This window comes from Salmo salar, chromosome 15 (assembly GCF_965601325.2).
Source record: "Salmo salar chromosome 15, fSalSal1, whole genome shotgun sequence".
NCBI classification, from domain to species: domain Eukaryota; kingdom Metazoa; phylum Chordata; class Actinopteri; order Salmoniformes; family Salmonidae; genus Salmo; species Salmo salar.
In genome coordinates, this window is record NC_138305.1 from 46,024,921 (window position 1) to 46,043,782 (window position 18,862).

The window sequence follows — 18,862 nt, forward strand, 5'->3', positions numbered from 1 at the left end:
TGTTTGTTTATTCCATGTGTAACTCGGTGTTGTTGTTTGTGTCGCACTGCTTTGCTTTATCTTGGCCAGGTCGCAGTTGTAAATGAAAACTTGTTCTCAACTAGCTTACCTGGTTAAATAAAGGTGAAAAAAATAAAAATAAACCAAAGGATGAATGTGGTGGATAGAATGATGTGTCAGACTGATGCTGCTTGTCATTTCTTACTGAATGGCATAATGTCTGAAAAGAGGTTGGGAAGGATACTAGGAAGGATATGCATCTGTATGTGAACATGGCGGACCATTCACTAAGGACAGCATCATCAATGACACCTCCATAGAGTGAGGAGGGTTTGTTTGTGAGAGAGATTATGAACTCGGTTGGCGCAATAAAAAGTCAATGACACTGAGGGGGCTAGCATGCCAGGGTGAGATAATTCCTTTGTACTGCTTCCAAACCAGTTTTTCCTTGAGATTTATAGCCTGTCAAGTGCACCCAGGCACTTAAGGTATTGGCAAAACAATCTGAGTGCTTGAGTAACCACACTTTAGTGACCTGCATTTCTGCTGAACAAAGACAGGTGTAGGGCTCTAGGTGAAATCAAGACCAGGTTAAAGTTACTAATTGGAGGTGAGAAATAGTGGCAAATAATTGATTTTATTATTTTACCTCTCAAAATTGGCTCAACTCGCTTGTTGATGCAAATTATGTCTTCCTTATAATCACCATCAAACCCAAATGATTAGAAATGTATTTCATACACAGAGAGCGCTGTCCAATATGCTTTATTACGAGCTGCTATGACCTCTTTCTTGATTTATAGTCGCTGGACCAAATCCAAAGAGGCATGACGTTATGGAAAACTAAATTCAATTCGTTATAAAGTGAATCTAAGACACTTGTATTTTTCGGTAAACTTACAGTTCTTGCATAAAACATGGTTGAAATTTAGACACTAGTAGGACACAACCCAGATGGGTCAGTCGCAGGTTATTTCAGGATTAAGTGCATGCTAAACTCATTTGTCGTAGTTTGTTTATGTCATATTTCTCTCTTGACCAATCTCTTCTTGTCAAACCTATCCAAGGCAGTCTATTCCAACTAACACACTAGTTTTACAGTCACAAATAAACATAATGGGGATTAATGTGTAGACCTAGGGATATGTAGTCCATATGGCAGTCTAGCCCTGGAGAGGTGCAACAGTTTATCCATGACACCTCTAGTGACCAAAACTCAACCTAAAATGTAAAAACACATCAACCTCACTGACGTAACTGAACGCTAGCCAGTTTAAAAAAAACATGACTTAGAACATTGCAAAACAGTTTTAACTCCATCTTAATCATGCAGCTCCATATTCAAGGTCATGGTTATCGGAGAGGAGAACAGCCAGGGGGGCCGGGGGACGACGACGACAATAACTCCTTTAACCTTAGCCTGGGGTGACAGTTGTAGGGGAATACTCTCTGAGAAATCAGCACCCAAAAATATCCAAGAGGTACAGAGAACACAAGACAGGCACCGTTATGCGATAGCAGCCAATAGCCTAAAGCCCATCCCTCCATTATGAGGAAATATTATATAACTGACAGGCCATACATTGATCCCCATCTGGGGAGCTGAACAAAGAACAACAAGACTTATCTTGTTCCTCTCACACTGAACCTGTTACAACATCCTGTACTTCAAACTTTGGGGTTGAGATTTTCACTACTGTTTCTCAAATCTGTTAAAATGACTCCTGAGGGCACGGATCCAGTCAGCAGATGCTACTGTAGTAGAGAAAAGGTTTTTTTCTTTTTCTCCCTCTTCACCACAACAAGTTGAAGGGAGGGCCATGGGAGTCAGTTACACTGCCTGCCAAACCCCAGCCAAGCAGCTCCCTCCCACAGCTCAGTCCCACTGTACAAACTGTTGTCTCAGTTCTCTTCCTAGCGTGCCCCGATAAGAAATGGGACACTGGGAGCAGGTTCCTCAGCTTGCTCTGTGAGTGTGCCACAACGCTCTCTTCCTTCGTTCTCTCTCTTGCTCCCTATATTTCCTTCCCTACCCCCACAAATTCACAGTCTGCTGCACAAGCTTTCTTTCCAGGGAGAGGAGAATGTAGGTCAGCTCTCTGATGGCTGGGGAGGCACAGCTGAGCGCCCCACTCCGTTCCTTTCGCGCGCAGCAGCGGCGGTGGAAGTGTGTGTGTGCCTCGCGCCGAAACAGGGCGAGAGAGTTGAGGGACACAGCACAACACACACCCACAAATCTGATCACCCTCACAAGGGTTTGGATCATGCATTAAAAATATTAATGCAATATCAATAATACCATTTAATCATAAAGGCCTATTTTCACTATAATATTGACTAAATAATTTATCCTAACTTCTTAGGCTATTACATTCACTGGATATTGTCATTCACATTATGAACCACTTTGCTAAATGCACACCTGAAATCCTTAGCCTACTGCATGTGCCTCAGGGTTAAAAAACAAATTCTCTCACTAAGCTTGTGAAAAGGAATGCTTTAAACATGACAACGCTGAAAAGGCTGTTGAGAATGGTTGTGCTTACATTTTAGGCAAATCTTAAAAGATCTGGTGTGACATAGCTCCCCCCACATCCTCTCTCTCCCCCTTTATGAGCATACTGTAATATCAAATGCTCCTACATGTCAAAATGTCACAAAAAAAGTATGAATTAATTAATTAAAGGGGGATACGTTGTCAGTTGCACAATTTAATGCATCTCGCATGTAACCCAACCCCTCTGAATCTAAGAGGTGGGGGGCTGCCTTAATCGTTGTCATCGGCGCCCAGGGAGCAGTTGTTGTGGGGGTTAACTGCTTTGCTCAAGGGCAGAACGGGAGATTTGTCCACCTTGCCGGCTCTGGGATTCGAACAAGAAACCTTTTGGTTACTCGAACCATGACTATCTTCCTCCTCTTTGCGACACAGGAAAACACAATAACTATGTCCAACAGTCATATCTCCCTCTCCTGATGAATGCTCAAATCAATGCATCTGCTACTATATTGGAAAGTTCCTGGTTACACAAGGGTGTGGATTCTTGCTTCAGATTGTTCATTTTACAAACCCACCCGCCGTCCTAATTCTTCCAGTGTGATACATTTCTTACTTTCCCTTTGCATGCAGAAGGAAAATCAGCGAGGGGAGAAGAAACGGTATTAACATGTGATTAAGTTGGGCAAACTGGTTGTCAAATATGAACTTTTTGTTCTGGAGCTTGATAGTTGTGTGACAGCCGATAGCAAATACAAAATGCTTGTGAAGTGATTACTAACTTTGACCTGCATTGCTGAGGCCCGATTGCTTTGACTTCCGTCCTTGAGGTCTAGGCTCGTAGCCTATAGCCTACGCACACTTTTCGCTAGGCCTAGTCTACTTGCACTGCACTTACAACCAAAATGCACATAAAGAAACAAGAATTTAAATGGATTCATAAATCCTTCCCCACAAAGCTTATAACAATACAATAAGAGTACAATAAAAGACAGTCTACAACTTCTTTTAACATGACTACTGGTGTTTGAACTGAACGAAATGATTCACTCACTGGGGGTGCGGCCAACGCAATAATTGCATAATTGAGCCTCACCCTCCATTCCAATCACGCCATTGGTGCAAACCTATCAATCAATTTATCGTCGTCATAAATGTATCCCTAATTGATTACCTAGCTAGACCTATAAAAATATGCCCAATTCAACTGGCTAGCAAAACATTTGAACTTTCCAGCGTGGTACTGACCAAGATACAATACAATTTTGATTAACCAGAGAGGGTTAGTTGCACTAATGAAAACAATTAATTGTATCGATAGAATATAGCCGTGTTGCAAACAAACGGCATGTGCTCTACTAAATAATGAGTGACTGCCAAAATGCACATCCACTAGTTCAAGAAGGATTAAAATTGCTTAATCAAAAGACCTGCAGCGAATGTTTAGATCCTCCAACAAATCAACTTGTTTGCAATCTCACAATTTAGCATGTTATATCAAATACATTTCTGTAATTGAATGTGATATTGATTGGCTGGCTAATGTTCTCTGGGTAACTTGTCCACGTTTTATCCTCCGCTAGTAGTTACGAGCTGGCTAGCTCGCCATCAGCGGCCAAATAGGGTATTTTAGTCCAAACTATTTTGCTGCAATTTTGCAAGGTGTTGTGCTTAGTTAGCTAACTTACCTGTTTCTCAGGCGCCTTATAAGTTGATTGGTGATTCTCTTCTGTATTTATTCGATTTCAATGCAATCTAGCTATCAGAGTTGTCACGTTAGATGCGCAATTACTATGCATTAGGTGGCGAATTTAATGTAAATATTTGTCAGCTAAAGCCGTGAGCTAGCCAACCAGCTAACGTTGGTTCGGTTGCCTTGATTTTCTGATCCGACGCTCCGTAAGTCTCTTCCACACGCTATGGATAATGTGATCTGGTGCTGTAGTTTGGCACTGGTAAGGTGAAATTCGGTTGGTGGCTAAACGTCAGCTAATGTTGACAAACAAACCTGCAATAAAACATTTTAAAAAATCACACTATTGAAACTAGCGAGATTAGCAACGCTAGCTAATTCAAAGCCAGTTTCAAAACCAATTCGATGTGTTCAACTATACTCCATGTCTCTCCTTAAATGAAGTTATTCCGAAATAGAACTTGCGTTTGTTTTGAAATTGTCATTCACGGTTAACTAATATTTTAATTGTCGCGTTGGTCTCTATACTCCGCCATTTTCAACATCTCGCTACGCAAACAGTTTAGCTCGTGCACGTACAATGACAGAAGTTCAGTACAATGCTCGTTCACGGGGAGAGGGCAAAGAAGCAAGCTGTGCTTTGCCTCTGTCTGCCCAGTGTGCTGTAACTACTTGCAATATCACCATATATCTGTAAAGCGGTTGCACGAACAGGCTCTTGTGAATGGGTTATTTTTCAAGCATGCGTATTGAAGGCTACCTCGGAAATCATGTTCACATAGCTAGTTAGTGGGATAGCCTTGTATTAGTGGCACTGGCACCAGTATAGAGATGTTTGCATCAGTGTGAGAGAAAATGTTCTGTTTTACCAAGAAGTCAGGGTCCACAGTTCAAAGAACACATTGTACTATACATAAACATCACAGGAGGCTGCTGAGGGGGGAGGGGGACAGCTGATAATAATGGCAGGAATGGAATGGTATCAAACACATGGAAACCATATGGCCTTAACGGCCATGTACTCTTATCTACCTAGCACAGCCAGAAGAGGAATGGTCATCCCTTGGAGCCTGGTTCCTCTCTAGGTTTATTCCTAGGTTCCTGCCTTTCTAGGGAGTTTTTCCTAGCCGCTATGCTTCTACGTCTGCATTGCTTGCTGTTTGGGGTTTTAGGCTGGATTTCTGTATAAGCACTTGCTGATGTAAAAAGGGATTTATAAATATATTTGATTGATTATTTAATGTGTTCCATCCACTATGAGCCTGTCCTCCCCAATTAAGGTGCCACCAGCCACCTGTGATAAACATTGTCACGTAGGAAATATATTCAAGACTGACTGCACAAAATATATATATATATATATATATATATATATATATATATATATATATATATATATATATATATTTGTTGAGGAAGAGAGCAGTTATTGTTTTTCGCTTCGTACTCCACTCCACTAGGTGGCAGATTGAGCAAGGCTGGGGAGTCTTTGATGACGTCATTTGTATGCGCCGGCGCACGTTTTCACTCACACCTCGGATTCGTGATGGCAGAGCAGCAGTCTGAGTACGTATTTGTTTACATGTTGATCTAAGTCCATCCTTTGCTAAATTTATAATTCTCCAAAAATGTCTGTAGCACAAATGTGAAATTACACTAATAGGGTTCCGTCAAGCCATGTATTTCTATGATTTGTCTGAAAGATGCTCATTACAGAGAGCTAGATAATTGCGTCTGTTTCACAAAGGCATGATATTCCATTAGCCATAACCCAACGCCAACTTAAATAATGATATTTTAATGTTTCGACACAAGTAACACGAAACAAAATCTGCTATCAAATAATTATGTAATGTGACAAGAATGCTAGAGCTAAATTTGTGTTATTTTGGTTTGCCTTCAAAGGTAATTTATAATAACCAAGTTTGCTAGCTACTGTTAGCTGGGTAACTTCATTTCACTCATGAATCAGATCCGTGCCATGGTTTTTGTTGCAGATGAATATGGGAATTATCTTGTCGATAGTTCTGTGGACTTTGTCCATATCTCACCATTGTATTCTCTGTATGATATGAGTGTTTATTACATTTTGTGCTAAGAGTGAAGAGGGTGATAAAGTTGGTTCCTGAGAACCTTCTGAAGAAGAGGAAAGCTTACCAAGCCATCAAAGCCACTGAAGCCAAACGTGCACTTCTTGAGAAGAGAAAGGTAACAAACTGGGGGGGGTCAATGTTTTACCATGGTGGCCTTTTAATCACTTACCTATGATTGTTTTGGTTTTTATAAAGTTGTAGGCCATCAACAAGTGTAAATATTTTCATTCAGGTATCTAAAGGGAAACCCTTGAAGTTCAAGCGCTTGGAGGACTTCCTGAAGGATAGCCATAGAAAGCATCGCGATGAGACCCGTATCAGGAGAGCAGATCACAGACCAGCTCCAGCCATGCCCCCTGCAAAGAACAGACTGGCCTTCGCTGTCCGCATCAGAGAGTGAGTGACTGAAATCTGTAGTAACATGATGTGATTCTAAAAGTGGTGCAAATAAAGCTTAGCAAATCTTGCCTGACTATTCTATACTCACAGTTAGTGGCTATGCAGTCACAATCATCTGGAATTACAGTATTCCATCAGCTCCTCTTTAGTGGTCTGGCTGAATATTGAGGTAACATTTTCATCTGTTGTCTCTCTGTGCAGGATCAAAGGAGTCAGTCCCAGAGTTCAGAAGGTGATCCAGATGTTACGCCTGAGAAAGATCTTCAGCGGTGCCTTTGTCAAAGTTAACAAGACTTCTATGGCCATGTTGAAAATGGTTGAGCCCTATGTAGCATGGGGGTAAGTGAGAATGGGGGTCAGACTGTGGGGATCTAGGGACTGAACAGCAAATCTACTTCATGTATTGAGATGAATCCACCCTGACGTGTAGAATCAACTACTTGGACAATGTATTGTAATTGGCAAATAATTCAAATTAAACAGGTTTCCCAACTTGAAGTCAGTTCGTGAGCTGATCTTGAAAAGAGGACAGGCCAAAATTGACAAGCGAAGGGTCGCTCTCACAGACAACACACTCATTGAGCAGCATATGGGTGAGGATCACAATTTATAATGTGTATTTGTTTATCAGCGTGTGGTGTTACAAGTCTTGTATGTGCATGTCAAATTAGTAGTGTAGAAAAGTTGTCATGCAGATAATTTACCACAATGATTTTCATTGAGATAAATGTACATTACAATGTTTACATCATACCCTCTCCTCTCAGGCAAGTATGGTATCATCTGTCTGGAGGACTTGATCCATGAGATCTACTCTGTGGGGAAGAACTTCCGGGTGGTCAGCAACTTCATATGGCCGTTCAAGCTGTCTGTGGCTCGACATGCTGCCAGGGACAAGGCAGGTCTTCTGAAGGACATAGGCAACCCAGGACCCAGAGGGACGGACATAAACTCGATAATCAGGCAGCTCAACTGAGGCTGCACGAGACACTTTCACGTCAGACCTTTTCTTGGAGCCAATGATGAACTTTTTTTTTTTTTTTTATCATAGCCTACTCATGTTCTTTAATTCCTTCCTTTAATATCAATACTCTGAATTACCCAGTCTGGCATGAGAGAAGAGATCCCTTACAGATTCATAAGGATTTAATTCATCTTAGGACCCCTGGGTCCCAGCTGGCAGAATTCATATTGGACCTGATCAGAATTGAACACCTAGTCAGACAGTGCCTTTCTGGACTATGTTGTGATTAGACCGCAGTAATTTACCCTCCCTTTTTTGAAAAGTTGGTATTAGTATGTTGCCACCTCTGTAGTTGCAATAAGGTCATTCTATGGAGATGCTAATTGCATCACTACTTACTTTGCCCCTGTGGTGTTCAGAGGGATGTCATTATGCTTACTATGTATGTGAGATTACAATATGTTTGTTTATTAAATAATAAACTGAAATAAGAACTTCTTTTGTACTTCGGGGTGCATCAAATGTTGCTACATGATTTGTAATGGCAAAAAAGTCTAGCAATGATAAATTGAAGCAAATATTTTCTTGGGGCCAGTCTGCAGGATTAAAGGAGTTAGTCTCAGAGTTCAGAAGGTGATCCAGATATTTCGACTGAGAAAGTGTACATGGTTAGGCCTGATGTGATTGGCCATTGCCTGTCCAATCACTTAGCACCAAGTGTAGTAATTGAGGGGGTGTCTGCTATTTTCGTAGCAGTTGCATTAGTGAATAGCCATTTTTTTCCCCTCAAAGGTTTTGCTGGCACTGGCTGTGCAGAATCACAATCAATTTAGCCAGATGTGACTCATCCAGCCCAGTGGAGGGGGGAGAGACCTGGGAAACTGCAACCCAGGGTGCTGCAATGGAGGGACACGACAAAAGCTATTTGTGGCAGCAACATTTATACTGAACAAAAATATAAGCAACATGCAACAATTAATGATTTTACAGAGTTACAGTTCATATAAGGAAATCAGTCAATTGAAATAAATACATTTTTCCCTAATCGATGGATTTCACATGACTAGGCAGTCAGTGGAGGGAGCCAGACCCAGCCAATCAGAATTCGTTTTTTCCCAACAAAAGGGCTTTATTACAGACAGAGATACTCCTCAGTTTCATTAGTTGTCCGGTTGGCTGGTCTCAAGACAATCCCGCAGGTGAAGAAGCTGGATGTGGAGGTCCTGGGCTGTAGTGGTTACACATGGTCTGGTTGTGAGGCCGGTTGGACGTACTGCCAAATTCTCGAAAATGACGTTGGAGGCAGCTTATGGAAGAGAAAGGGTCATTAAATGATCTGGCAACAGCTCTGGTGGACATTTCTTCAGTCAGCATGCCAATTGCATACCTTCAAAACATGAGACATCTATGGCATTGTGTTGTGTGACAGAACGGCACCTTTTAGTGGCCTTTTATTGTCCCCAGTGCAAGGTGCACCTGTGTAATGATAATGGGGTTTAATCAGCTTCTTAATATGCCACACCTGTCAGGTGGATGGATTATCTTGGCAAACAGTAAAAGGGGGTGGGGTACACATCAATCCAGCTGGTTTGCATCATATCAGGGTGGTCTGGTCCTACATTTGCATATCAAAGGGGCAGGGAAATCAATCACTGTCTGAGAAATGAAGATTGCATCACACATTGGGCATAATGACAGACAGATCTGTCTGTGCAACACTGTCTGGCGTGATATACAGTGCTGATGCTGGACTAAAATAAATGTATATATATTTGGTGAATTCCAGTGTGTCCTGTATGATCCATGATTTTTAAGGTAAATATGGAATTGGTGGTAACTGGTAAACATTTGTGGACCTCCAAATAAGCCTTCTCTGCTATTATTCAAGATGATGCACATCATTTGTGACGGAAGACTATTATTAGCAGTAGTAGCCGCATGTTAGCAGTGTGAAGAAAGCGAGCTGTCAAGGAAAATGGGCGGTTCGTATCGCGAGTATGACCTCGTTCTCCTCCATAGTTAGCCGAATGAAAAGAGACGCACGCGTCTGATCACGGTGAGATGTTTATTTACTCCCTCTGAATCAGCAAAGTACAAGAAAATAGAAGCCGATGTGTGTTGATTTGACATTTAACAAGCCTTCGGGATCATGACACGGTCTTGAATCTACATTAGTACATTGCCATTGGTTCAATGTAACCTCACGCGGTAGCTTTCCTGATGAACCGCAGCACGACGAGTTGAACAGTCGCTTCGTGGAAGGAGGACCACGCGGACGTAAGCTCATTAATTATATAGTTTGTTAGCATACTAGCGAGGCAGAAGGTATTTTGCTGTCATGGATATTTATTTGTATTGATTGAAATACAGCTTGCTTGTTAGTTAGCAAGCTAATGTAACACATTTAGCCAGCGAGTGCTATGTAAAAATCGCTGATGACGGTGATGCCTATCATTTATCTAAACATTCATTGTTTCAAATGTTGAACCCAGCGTCTCGGTTGCTAACGTTTAACTTGAATTTTTTTAAACATTGTACGCTGATCAAAAATATAAACGCCACATGCGACAATTTTAAATATTTGACTGAGTTACAGGTCATATAGGGAAATCAATCAATTGAAAGAAATTCATTAGGCCCTAATAAATCGATTTCACATGACTGGGAATACAACTATGCATCTGTTGGTCACAGATACTGTACCTTAAAAAAAAGTAGGGGTGTGTATCAGAAAACCACTCCGTATGGTGTGACAACCAGGGCCGGTCCTTGCATTTCTGCCACCCTAGGTAAGACGAAAAAATGCTGCCCCTGTAAAACTAGAATAGTCCCAGTAAGCAAAAGGATGTTGAGAAAATATATTTTCCAGATGTTGAAGTTAGGTTCAATTTAGGTTCTGAATGAAAGGTGAAAATGGGTATTTTCCAGATGTTGATATGTATTTTCTGGATGTTAAAATAAGGTACAGTTTCTGGTTTTGAATGAAAGTTGTAAATATGTAATTTATGGATGTCTATATTTGGGCTAAATCAAGTCTGGATAAAATCTGAACCAAACATAAACGTCTGATTGGTTCAGATTTGGTCCGGCCTGGATCAAAAACCAATGTCCGTGGATGTGGAAATCAAGGCCGGTCTGGACTATGCCAAGTAAAGGCGTAGGCCCGTGGCTAATGAAGTGTAGCCTACAGTGTTGCCTGAAATTTAATTTTATGAATGTTCATCTATGTGAGAAGCCTACTGTTTAGTAAAACACCAACAACAACAAAAGACATTTGGACAGGACTAAGGATAAGATGTCCAAACGATGTTGGCTCATGCTTACTGGGGTGGAGCCTACGACCTCAGCCCACAATGGAATTTTGTAAATGCCCATCCAGGTCATAGGCCCACCATTTGTAAAACAGGCCATAGCATTGACTTTATTAGTCCTGATTCCTGTGACTAATCAATTTGGCTGTTTTAAGCTCTGAATGTCAGCTCTACCAACTCTATCAGGAGTTATCGTGAGTCTATTTGCAATGTGTTTACACAGCAGGTAATGCATAAGTATTTAATTTTTTCGCTATTATTAGCTTGTCTAAAATGTACAGATACAAACTTGAAACCACTGATCATGACAATGGGGTGAAACTCCTGGACAACAGTTGTGATTGTCCATTTTACTTTGACCTGCCCTGTTTTTAGAATATGTTAACATGACAATGCGTTTTTTATTTCGTTGGGCGTCATTTAGGTTAGGCTATTTGATCGGAGAAACCTGCATGATTTTAAAGTGTCCATCTCATGACATTGTCATACATTTTATCTCCAGCCTGTAGGCTACAGAAAAGACCAGATACTATTTTTACCATATCCTATACCTGCTACATGATTTGTTAGATCATTTTTTGACGGAATGTTGGTGGAGCGCTGCAGCTATGCGTCTCTCCAACAGAACCCTGTAGAGGCGCTCTAGGAATGGACAAGCCAAATATTTTGGGGGACAAAGTGGGCACTGCTGATCACAGGGCGGCATCAACGCTCACCTAAAAAGCAGTGGTTGAGAGAGATTGTCATTGTTTAGGGGGCAGAATTGTGAGGTTTAATGTGTTGTTGGCAGTGCATCTTGGTCAGTTTATCTTAGAAAAGGCCGCTTTCGTCAATCTGTCGCCATCGGTGGCTACCTAATACTGCTTAATAAGCGGGCCGGCCGTAGTGACCACCATTTTCCTCATGTAGCACAAAACAGCTCATTTTGCATAGTTGATCAGGCTGTTGATTGTGGCCTGTGGAATGTCGTCCCACTCTTCAATGGCTGTGCGAAGTTGCTGGATATTGGCAGGAACTGGATAACGTTGTAGTACACCTCAATCCAGAGCATCCTAAACATGCTCAGTGGGTGACATTTCTGAGTATGCAGGCCAAGAAAGAACCGGGACATTTTCAGCATCCAGGAATTGTGTACAGATCCTTGCGATATGGGGTCATGGATTATCATGCTGCGACATGAGACGATGGCGGTGGATGAATGGCACGACAATGGGCCTCAGGATCTCGCCATAGTATCTCTCTATTCAAATTGCCATCGATAAAATGCAGTTGAGTTTGTCTGTAGCTTATGCCTGCCCATACCATAACCCCACCACCATTGGGCAACCTCTTCACAACGTTGACACCAGCAAACCACTCACCCGCACGACGCCATACACGCTGTCTGCCATCTGCCCATTACAGTTGAAACCGGGATTCATCCGTGAAGAGCACACTTCTCCAGTGTGCCAGTGGCCATCAAAGGTGAGCATTTACCAACTGAACTTGGTTACGACGCAGAACTCCAGTAAGGTCAAGACCCTGGTAAGTACAACGAGCATGCAGATGAGCTTCCCTGAGACGGTTTCTGACAGTTTGAAGAAATTCTTCGGTTGTGCAAACCCACATTTTTTTTTATTTTTTTTTTTAATCGGGTGGCTGGTCTCAGACGATTCCGCAGGTGAAGAAGCCGGATGTGGAGGTCCTGGGCTGGCGTGGTTACACGTGGTCTGCGGTTGTGAGGCCTGTTGGACATACTGCCAAATTCTCTAAAACGACAGGGCGGTTTATGCTAGAGAAATGAACATTAAATTCTCTGGCAACAGCTCTGGTGCACGTTCCTGCAGTCCGCATGCCAATTAGACACTCCTTCAAAACTTGAGACGTCTGTGGCATTGTGTTGTGATAACTGCACATTTTAGGTCGTGTCTAGACATGACAGTTCATGCGGTTTTTGTATTTTGATAATGAAGTTCTGATCATGGAATTCCAATCACGTCAGGCGTCTAAATTTTACATTTAAATGTCTACCATGTCCGTATTGTCCATTTCCGCGCTATATTAAAACGCCAGTATGCATTCTACAAACAATTAATAGGAAAAATAACACAACAGCTGATGGCTGTAGCTAACTACTGTAGCTAAAGTTGAAGTCGGAAGTTTACATACACCTTAGCCAAATACATTTAAACTAAGTTTTTCACAATTCTTGACATTTAATCTTTGTAAAAATTCCCTGTTTTAGGTCAGTTAGGATTACCATGTTATTTTAAGAATGTGAAATGTCAGAATAATAGTAGAGAATTATTTCAGCTTTTATTTTTTTTCATCACATTCCCAGTGGGTCAGAAGTTTACATTGACTCAAGTTAAACAATTCAAAGGCAAATGTTTTGGATAGCCTTCCACAAGCTTCCCACAATAAGTTGGGTGAATTTTGGCCCATTCCTCCTGACAGAGCTGATGTAATGGAGTCAGGTTTGTAGGCCTCCTTGCTCACACACACTTTTTCAGTTCTGCCCACACATTTTCTGTAGGATTGAGGTCAGGGCTTTATGATGGCCACTCCAATACCTTGACTTTGTTGTCCTTAAGCCATTTTGCACAACTTTGGAAGTATGCATGGGGTCATTGTCCATTTGGAAGACCCATTTGCGACCAAGCTTTAACTTCCAGACTGATGTCTTGACATGTTGCTTCAATATATCCACGTAATTTTCCTGCCTCATGATGCCATCTATTTTGTGAAGTGCACCAGTCCCTCCTGCAGCAAAGCACCCACACATGATGCTGCCACCCCCGTGCTTCATGGTTGGGATGGTGTTCTTCGGCTTGCAAGCCTCCCCCTTTATCCTCCAAACATAACGATGGTCATTATGGCCAAACAGTTATATTTTTGTTTCATCAGACCAGAGGACATTTCTACAAAAAGTACGATCTTTGTCCCCATGTGCAGTTGCAAACCGTAGTATGACTTTTTTTTTTTTTATGGCGGTTTTGGAGCAGTGGCTTCTTCCTTGCTGAGCGGCCTTTCAGGTTATGTCGATATAGGACTCATTTTACTGTGGCTATAGATACTTTTGTACCCGTTTCCTCCAACATCTTCACAAGGTCCTTTGCTGTTGTTCTGGGATTGATTTGCACTTTTCGCACCAAAGAACGTTCATCTCTAGGAGACAGAACGCGTCTCCTTCCTGAGCGGTATGACAGCTGTGTGGTCCCATGGTGTTTATACTTGCATACTATTGTTTGTACAGATGAATGTGGTACCTTCAGGCATTTGGAAATTGCTCCCGAGGATGAACCAGACTTGTGGAGGTCTACATTTGTATTTTTCTCAGAGATTTTGGCTAATTTCTTTTGATTGTCCCATGATGTCAAGAAAAGAGGCACTGAGTTTGAAGGTAGGCCTTGAAATACATCCACAGGTACACCTCCAATTGACAGGCTAATTGACATTGACAATCAGAAGCTTCTAAAGCCATGACATAATTTTCTGGAATTTTCCAAACTGTTTAAAGGAACAGTCAACTTAAACTTCTGACCCACTGGAATTGTGATTGAGTGAAATAATCTGTCTGTAAACGATTGTTGGAAAAATTACTTGAGTCATCCACAAAGTAGATGTCCTAACCGACTTGCCAAGACTATAGTTTGTTAACAAGAAATTTGTGGAGTGGTTGAAAAACTAGTTTTAATGACTCCAACCTAAGTGTATGTAAACTTCCGACTTCAACTGTAAGTAGCTAGCCAGCACGCTGGCATAGCAAGCAACGCTAAGGGATTGCAAAGGAGTTACCATAACTCTAGTCAAACACTTTTTTTAAATTCTAAATTAGCTAGCTGGCATTTGAGGCATGTTTACTGTACATGCTAGGCACATATTTCCTCCAATGTTATAATGAAAAGGTGCCTCTTCGTCCCAAAACAGAAGTTTGCTGGAGACTTGTGGGAGGAGTGCTGATGACGTCGCACGCTGTATGCGGTTTCAGTAGCTTGATTGCTTCCAGACTGAGGAGAAATCCGCACACCATGCGTCCCTGACCACCACCACCTGAAGTGGTCAGACGGGTCCAAACACAATCAGACCACAAAGCGTCTTTTGTGCGTCTAGACCCGTATTTTCAATGCGAGCTTCGTTTTCTAATAGCAGAAGTCGCATGTAAGTGTCAAGTGTACACACAACCTTAGTCACCTTTTATTGTCCCCAACACAAAGTGCACCTGTGTAATGATCATGCTGTTTAAGCAGCTTCTTCATATGCCACACCTGTCAGCTGGATAGATTAACTTGGCAAAGGAGAAATGCTCACTAACAGGGATATAAACAAACTTGTGCCCAAAATTTGACAGGAATATGACTTTTGTGCGCATGGAGAAGGTCTGCAATCTTTTATTTCAGCTCATAAAACATGGGATCAACACTTTACATGTTGCGTTTTTATATTTTTGTTCAGTATATTTTGATTGTTATTTGTAACCTTTGCATTTCTGTAGTGTGTTATGGTCAGGTTACAACGTCCCATATCTCTAGACTGATTCCATGTTTTCAGGTTCACCTGTCAAACAACAGCACCTGCCATCATAGACGATTCGATTTCAATGGGTGCCCGACCATTTCAGAGGCCACATTCTTTCTAGCCATTGACCAGAAGAAATGTGAAGATCAGGGATCCCCAAATTGGCCCCCAAGTTTTCTGAGCAAAAAAAAATAAATGAAGTTGGAGAGAGAAAATGTGTTTTATTTTCATTATTGGACATTAAAAGACTGTTTTAAAAAAAACAACAGGAAATCAGTTCCAAGCATTTTAATTTAGGAAATCTGTTCCCAAGTATTCCCACGCATAAGAGAGACGATGTGATCGTTTACAAATGTAAGCAAGGTTTGAAATGATTGTTTTAATCAAACATATCTGTTTGGGCTTCTTGCTGTCTACAAATTACTGCAGTACTACAACTTTCTTGCATACTACAAAATATTTGTAATTATGTTCTGGCCTCTCAACTATCCTCTCAATAAAAAACGGCTCGCGGCTGAATCTAGTTGATGATCGCTGGTGTAGATAATTATTGACTAGCGGCTCTTTCACATTCTTCCACTATCTTCATTGATTTGTCAGATTTCTCCATGTGGTAGTGTAATGAAATTATCATGGCCACCTTATCACTGAACTCCTTCAGTAGATAAAAACCCTCTCAACTCTTTTGGAAAGCTAATAACCTTCATTTTGAACCTTGGTACTCAAAAGAACTTTAGGATTTGTGCTACACAAATCTTTGCCAACTGTGGTTATAGTGACAGCTCACCGCTACTATATCTCACACACTGTGATTCAGAATATTTATATTTGTATACCCCTCCCAGTCTTACCATAACCCCTCCTCACACACACATGCTGTACTTTCTCAGAGCAGCATTCATGGGACTCACTCGTTCCTGAATAAGATGGAGGGTTTAATGATTACTCAGATTCTTGCCCTTTTGGGTAGCCGTGATAAACTGTCTGAGGCACATGATGGTGTGAACGGGTTTACCACTATGCCATGACAAGGTGAGGAGCATGCATCAAGGTAAGTCTTGATGGTACCTTGAGAAGACTCAGTGCCTGTAGACTGATTTGTCTGAACGGTTGTCTCTGTTGGAGATTACGTGACCTGATGCAGAACATTATTTGTTCTCCTGAAATGAAAAATGTTTGAACGTATGTCTAAACTGTTAATTGCATAGGCCTATCTTCTAATCTTTCCTATTGTGTATACTAGCACTAAACGGGTCTGATACTGCAGGATCTGTCGGTTTCAGCTGCATCCCTTCCCATCATTATGTTCTACTCCCCCTCCCAATGTTGAACGTAAAATGGATTTCTATTTTACACAAATTACACTGAAGAGTGTTACGTCAACGCAGGGCAGGCTGCGTTTCCCAAGATCAGGTACAATGTTCGGCCCAGTTGCCAGGCAACAGTGGCTTTCCATCCTGATCTTTAGCATGTGAAAGCGGCACTGATGTGTGTCTAGATGTCCTTCCTTCCCATGCCCTCTCTTGACGCATCCTAAAACTAGGACTTTGGATTGGGGATAGTCATTAGTACTACTGTAGCTAAATGTTTTTACATCGTCAGACTCTTAACACATCACATAGCAGGCAATCAAGATGTAGGCCTAACTTCGTCACACCCTACTGGTGCAGGAAAAGGATGTTGCGTAAGAACACATTTTTGTTGTTGTAAAGGGCAGGCTTATTAAGATGGGAATATCTCCTCCAGGGCTTCCTCCCACTAGTGAATTAATAGAGTTCCCTCCTCTGTGGCGTGTCTACACTGCATGGCTGGTGTCAAGTTTCCATCCATGAAATTTGATTTAAGTGATCCCAAATGTTTGTAGCAGAGGGAGTCTAGCAAAGAGCCAGAGGACCCTGTAACTGGCCGTTGACCTTTTGGGTATGATCTTATTTACCACGTGGATTAAGTTCATGCTCCCCCACCTCAGTCACGGGAGGGTAGTTGACAGACAGCTAATTGGAGTTCCTCGTAGGAAAGACTATAGTATATTTATACTATATATTATTTATCATATTACCATCATGTTGTCATCATATTACCACAATACTTTCCCTGAAAGGTCACTTAGATTTCTGCTCTATATGGTCTGTTCTTGAACCACATGCATTCAAGAACACTCCATAAATGACCCATGTAGTCAAATCAAATGTTATTGGTCACATACACATGGTTAGCAGATGTTAATGCGAGTGTAGCGAAATGCTTGTGCTTCTAGTTCCGACCGTGCAGTAATATCCAACAAGTAATCTAACAATTTCACAACAACTACCTTATACACACAAGTGTAAAGGAATGAATAAGAACATGTACATATAAATATATGGATGAGCGATGGCCGTGCGGCATAGGCAAGATGCAGTAGCTGGTATAGAGTACAGTATATACATATGAGATGAGTAATGTAGGGTATGTAAACGTATAAAGTGGCATTGTTTAAAGTGACTAGTGATACATTTATTACATCCATTTTTTTTATTATTAAAGTGGCTACAGATTTGAGTCAGTATGTTGGCAGCACCCACTCAATGTTAGTGATGGCTGTTTAACAGTCTGATGGCCTTGAGATTGAAAAACAGCTTCTATCTCTCAGTCCCAGCTTTGATGCACCTGTACTGACCTCGCCTTCTGGATGATAGCGGGGTAAACAGGCTGTGGCTCGGGTGGTTGTGGTCCTTGATAATCTTTTTGGCTGTCCTGTGACATCGGGTGGTGTAGGTGTCCTGGAGGGCAGGTAGTTTGCCCCCGGTGATGCGTTGTGCAGACCTCACTACTAGAGGTTGACCGATTATGATTTTTCAACGCCAATACCGATTTATTGGAGGACCAAAAAAAGCAGATGCCGATTAATTGGACAATTTTATATACACTGCTCAAAAAAATAAAGGGAACACTTAAACAACACAATGTAACTCCAAGTCAATCACACTTCTGTGAAATCAAACTGTCCACTTAGGAAGCAACACTGATTGACAATAAATTTCACATACTGTTGTGCAAATGGAATAGACAACAGGTGGAAATTATAGGCAATTAGCAAGACACCCCCAATTAAGGAGTGGTTCTGCAGGTGGGGACAACAGAACACTTCTCAGTTCCTATGCTTCCTGGCTGATGTTTTGGTCACTTTTGAATGCTGGCGGTGCTTTCACTCTAGTGGTAGCATGAGACGGAGTCTACAACCCACACAAGTGGCTCAGGTAGTGCAGCTCATCCAGGATGGCACATCAATGCGAGCTGTGGCAAGATGGTTTGCTGTGTCTGTCAGCATAGTGTCCAGAGCATAGAGGCGCTACCAGGAGACAGGCCAGTACATCAGGAGACGTGGAGGAGGCCGTAGGAGGGCAACAACCCAGCAGCAGGACCGCTACC

At 41.7% G+C, this 18,862-nt stretch overlaps 3 protein-coding genes across 5 annotated transcripts in view; 2 read left to right on the top strand and 1 right to left on the bottom strand.

Annotated features, from left to right (window-relative positions):
* Positions 1 to 4,834, bottom strand: part of ncoa1 (nuclear receptor coactivator 1) — a 106,981-nt gene extending 102,147 nt beyond the window's left edge. The window contains exon 1 of the mRNA XM_014144565.3: positions 4,183 to 4,834. The gene's annotated coding sequence lies outside the window, so the exon portion shown is untranslated. The remainder of the gene's footprint in view (positions 1 to 4,182) is intronic.
* Positions 4,835 to 5,731: 897 nt separating this feature from the next.
* On the top strand, positions 5,732 to 8,141 carry rpl7l1 (ribosomal protein L7-like 1). Its single transcript, NM_001140494.1, is given in 6 exon segments — positions 5,732 to 5,753; positions 6,287 to 6,395; positions 6,513 to 6,676; positions 6,881 to 7,018; positions 7,163 to 7,272; positions 7,447 to 8,141. Coding segments are annotated over 6 exon segments (750 nt in total). The 5' UTR covers positions 5,732 to 5,733; the 3' UTR covers positions 7,656 to 8,141.
* Positions 8,142 to 9,359: 1,218 nt separating this feature from the next.
* slc5a6a (solute carrier family 5 member 6a) overlaps positions 9,360 to 18,862 on the top strand; it is a 44,422-nt gene continuing 34,919 nt past the window's right edge. Inside the window, exon 1 of one of the 3 annotated variants that reach the window (XM_082961823.1) lies at positions 9,360 to 9,458. The gene's annotated coding sequence lies outside the window, so the exon portion shown is untranslated. Of the gene's footprint in view, positions 9,459 to 9,550; positions 9,921 to 18,862 lie in introns of those variants that run through there. The other 2 variants (XM_014144568.3, XM_014144570.3) reach the window with 2 other exon arrangements.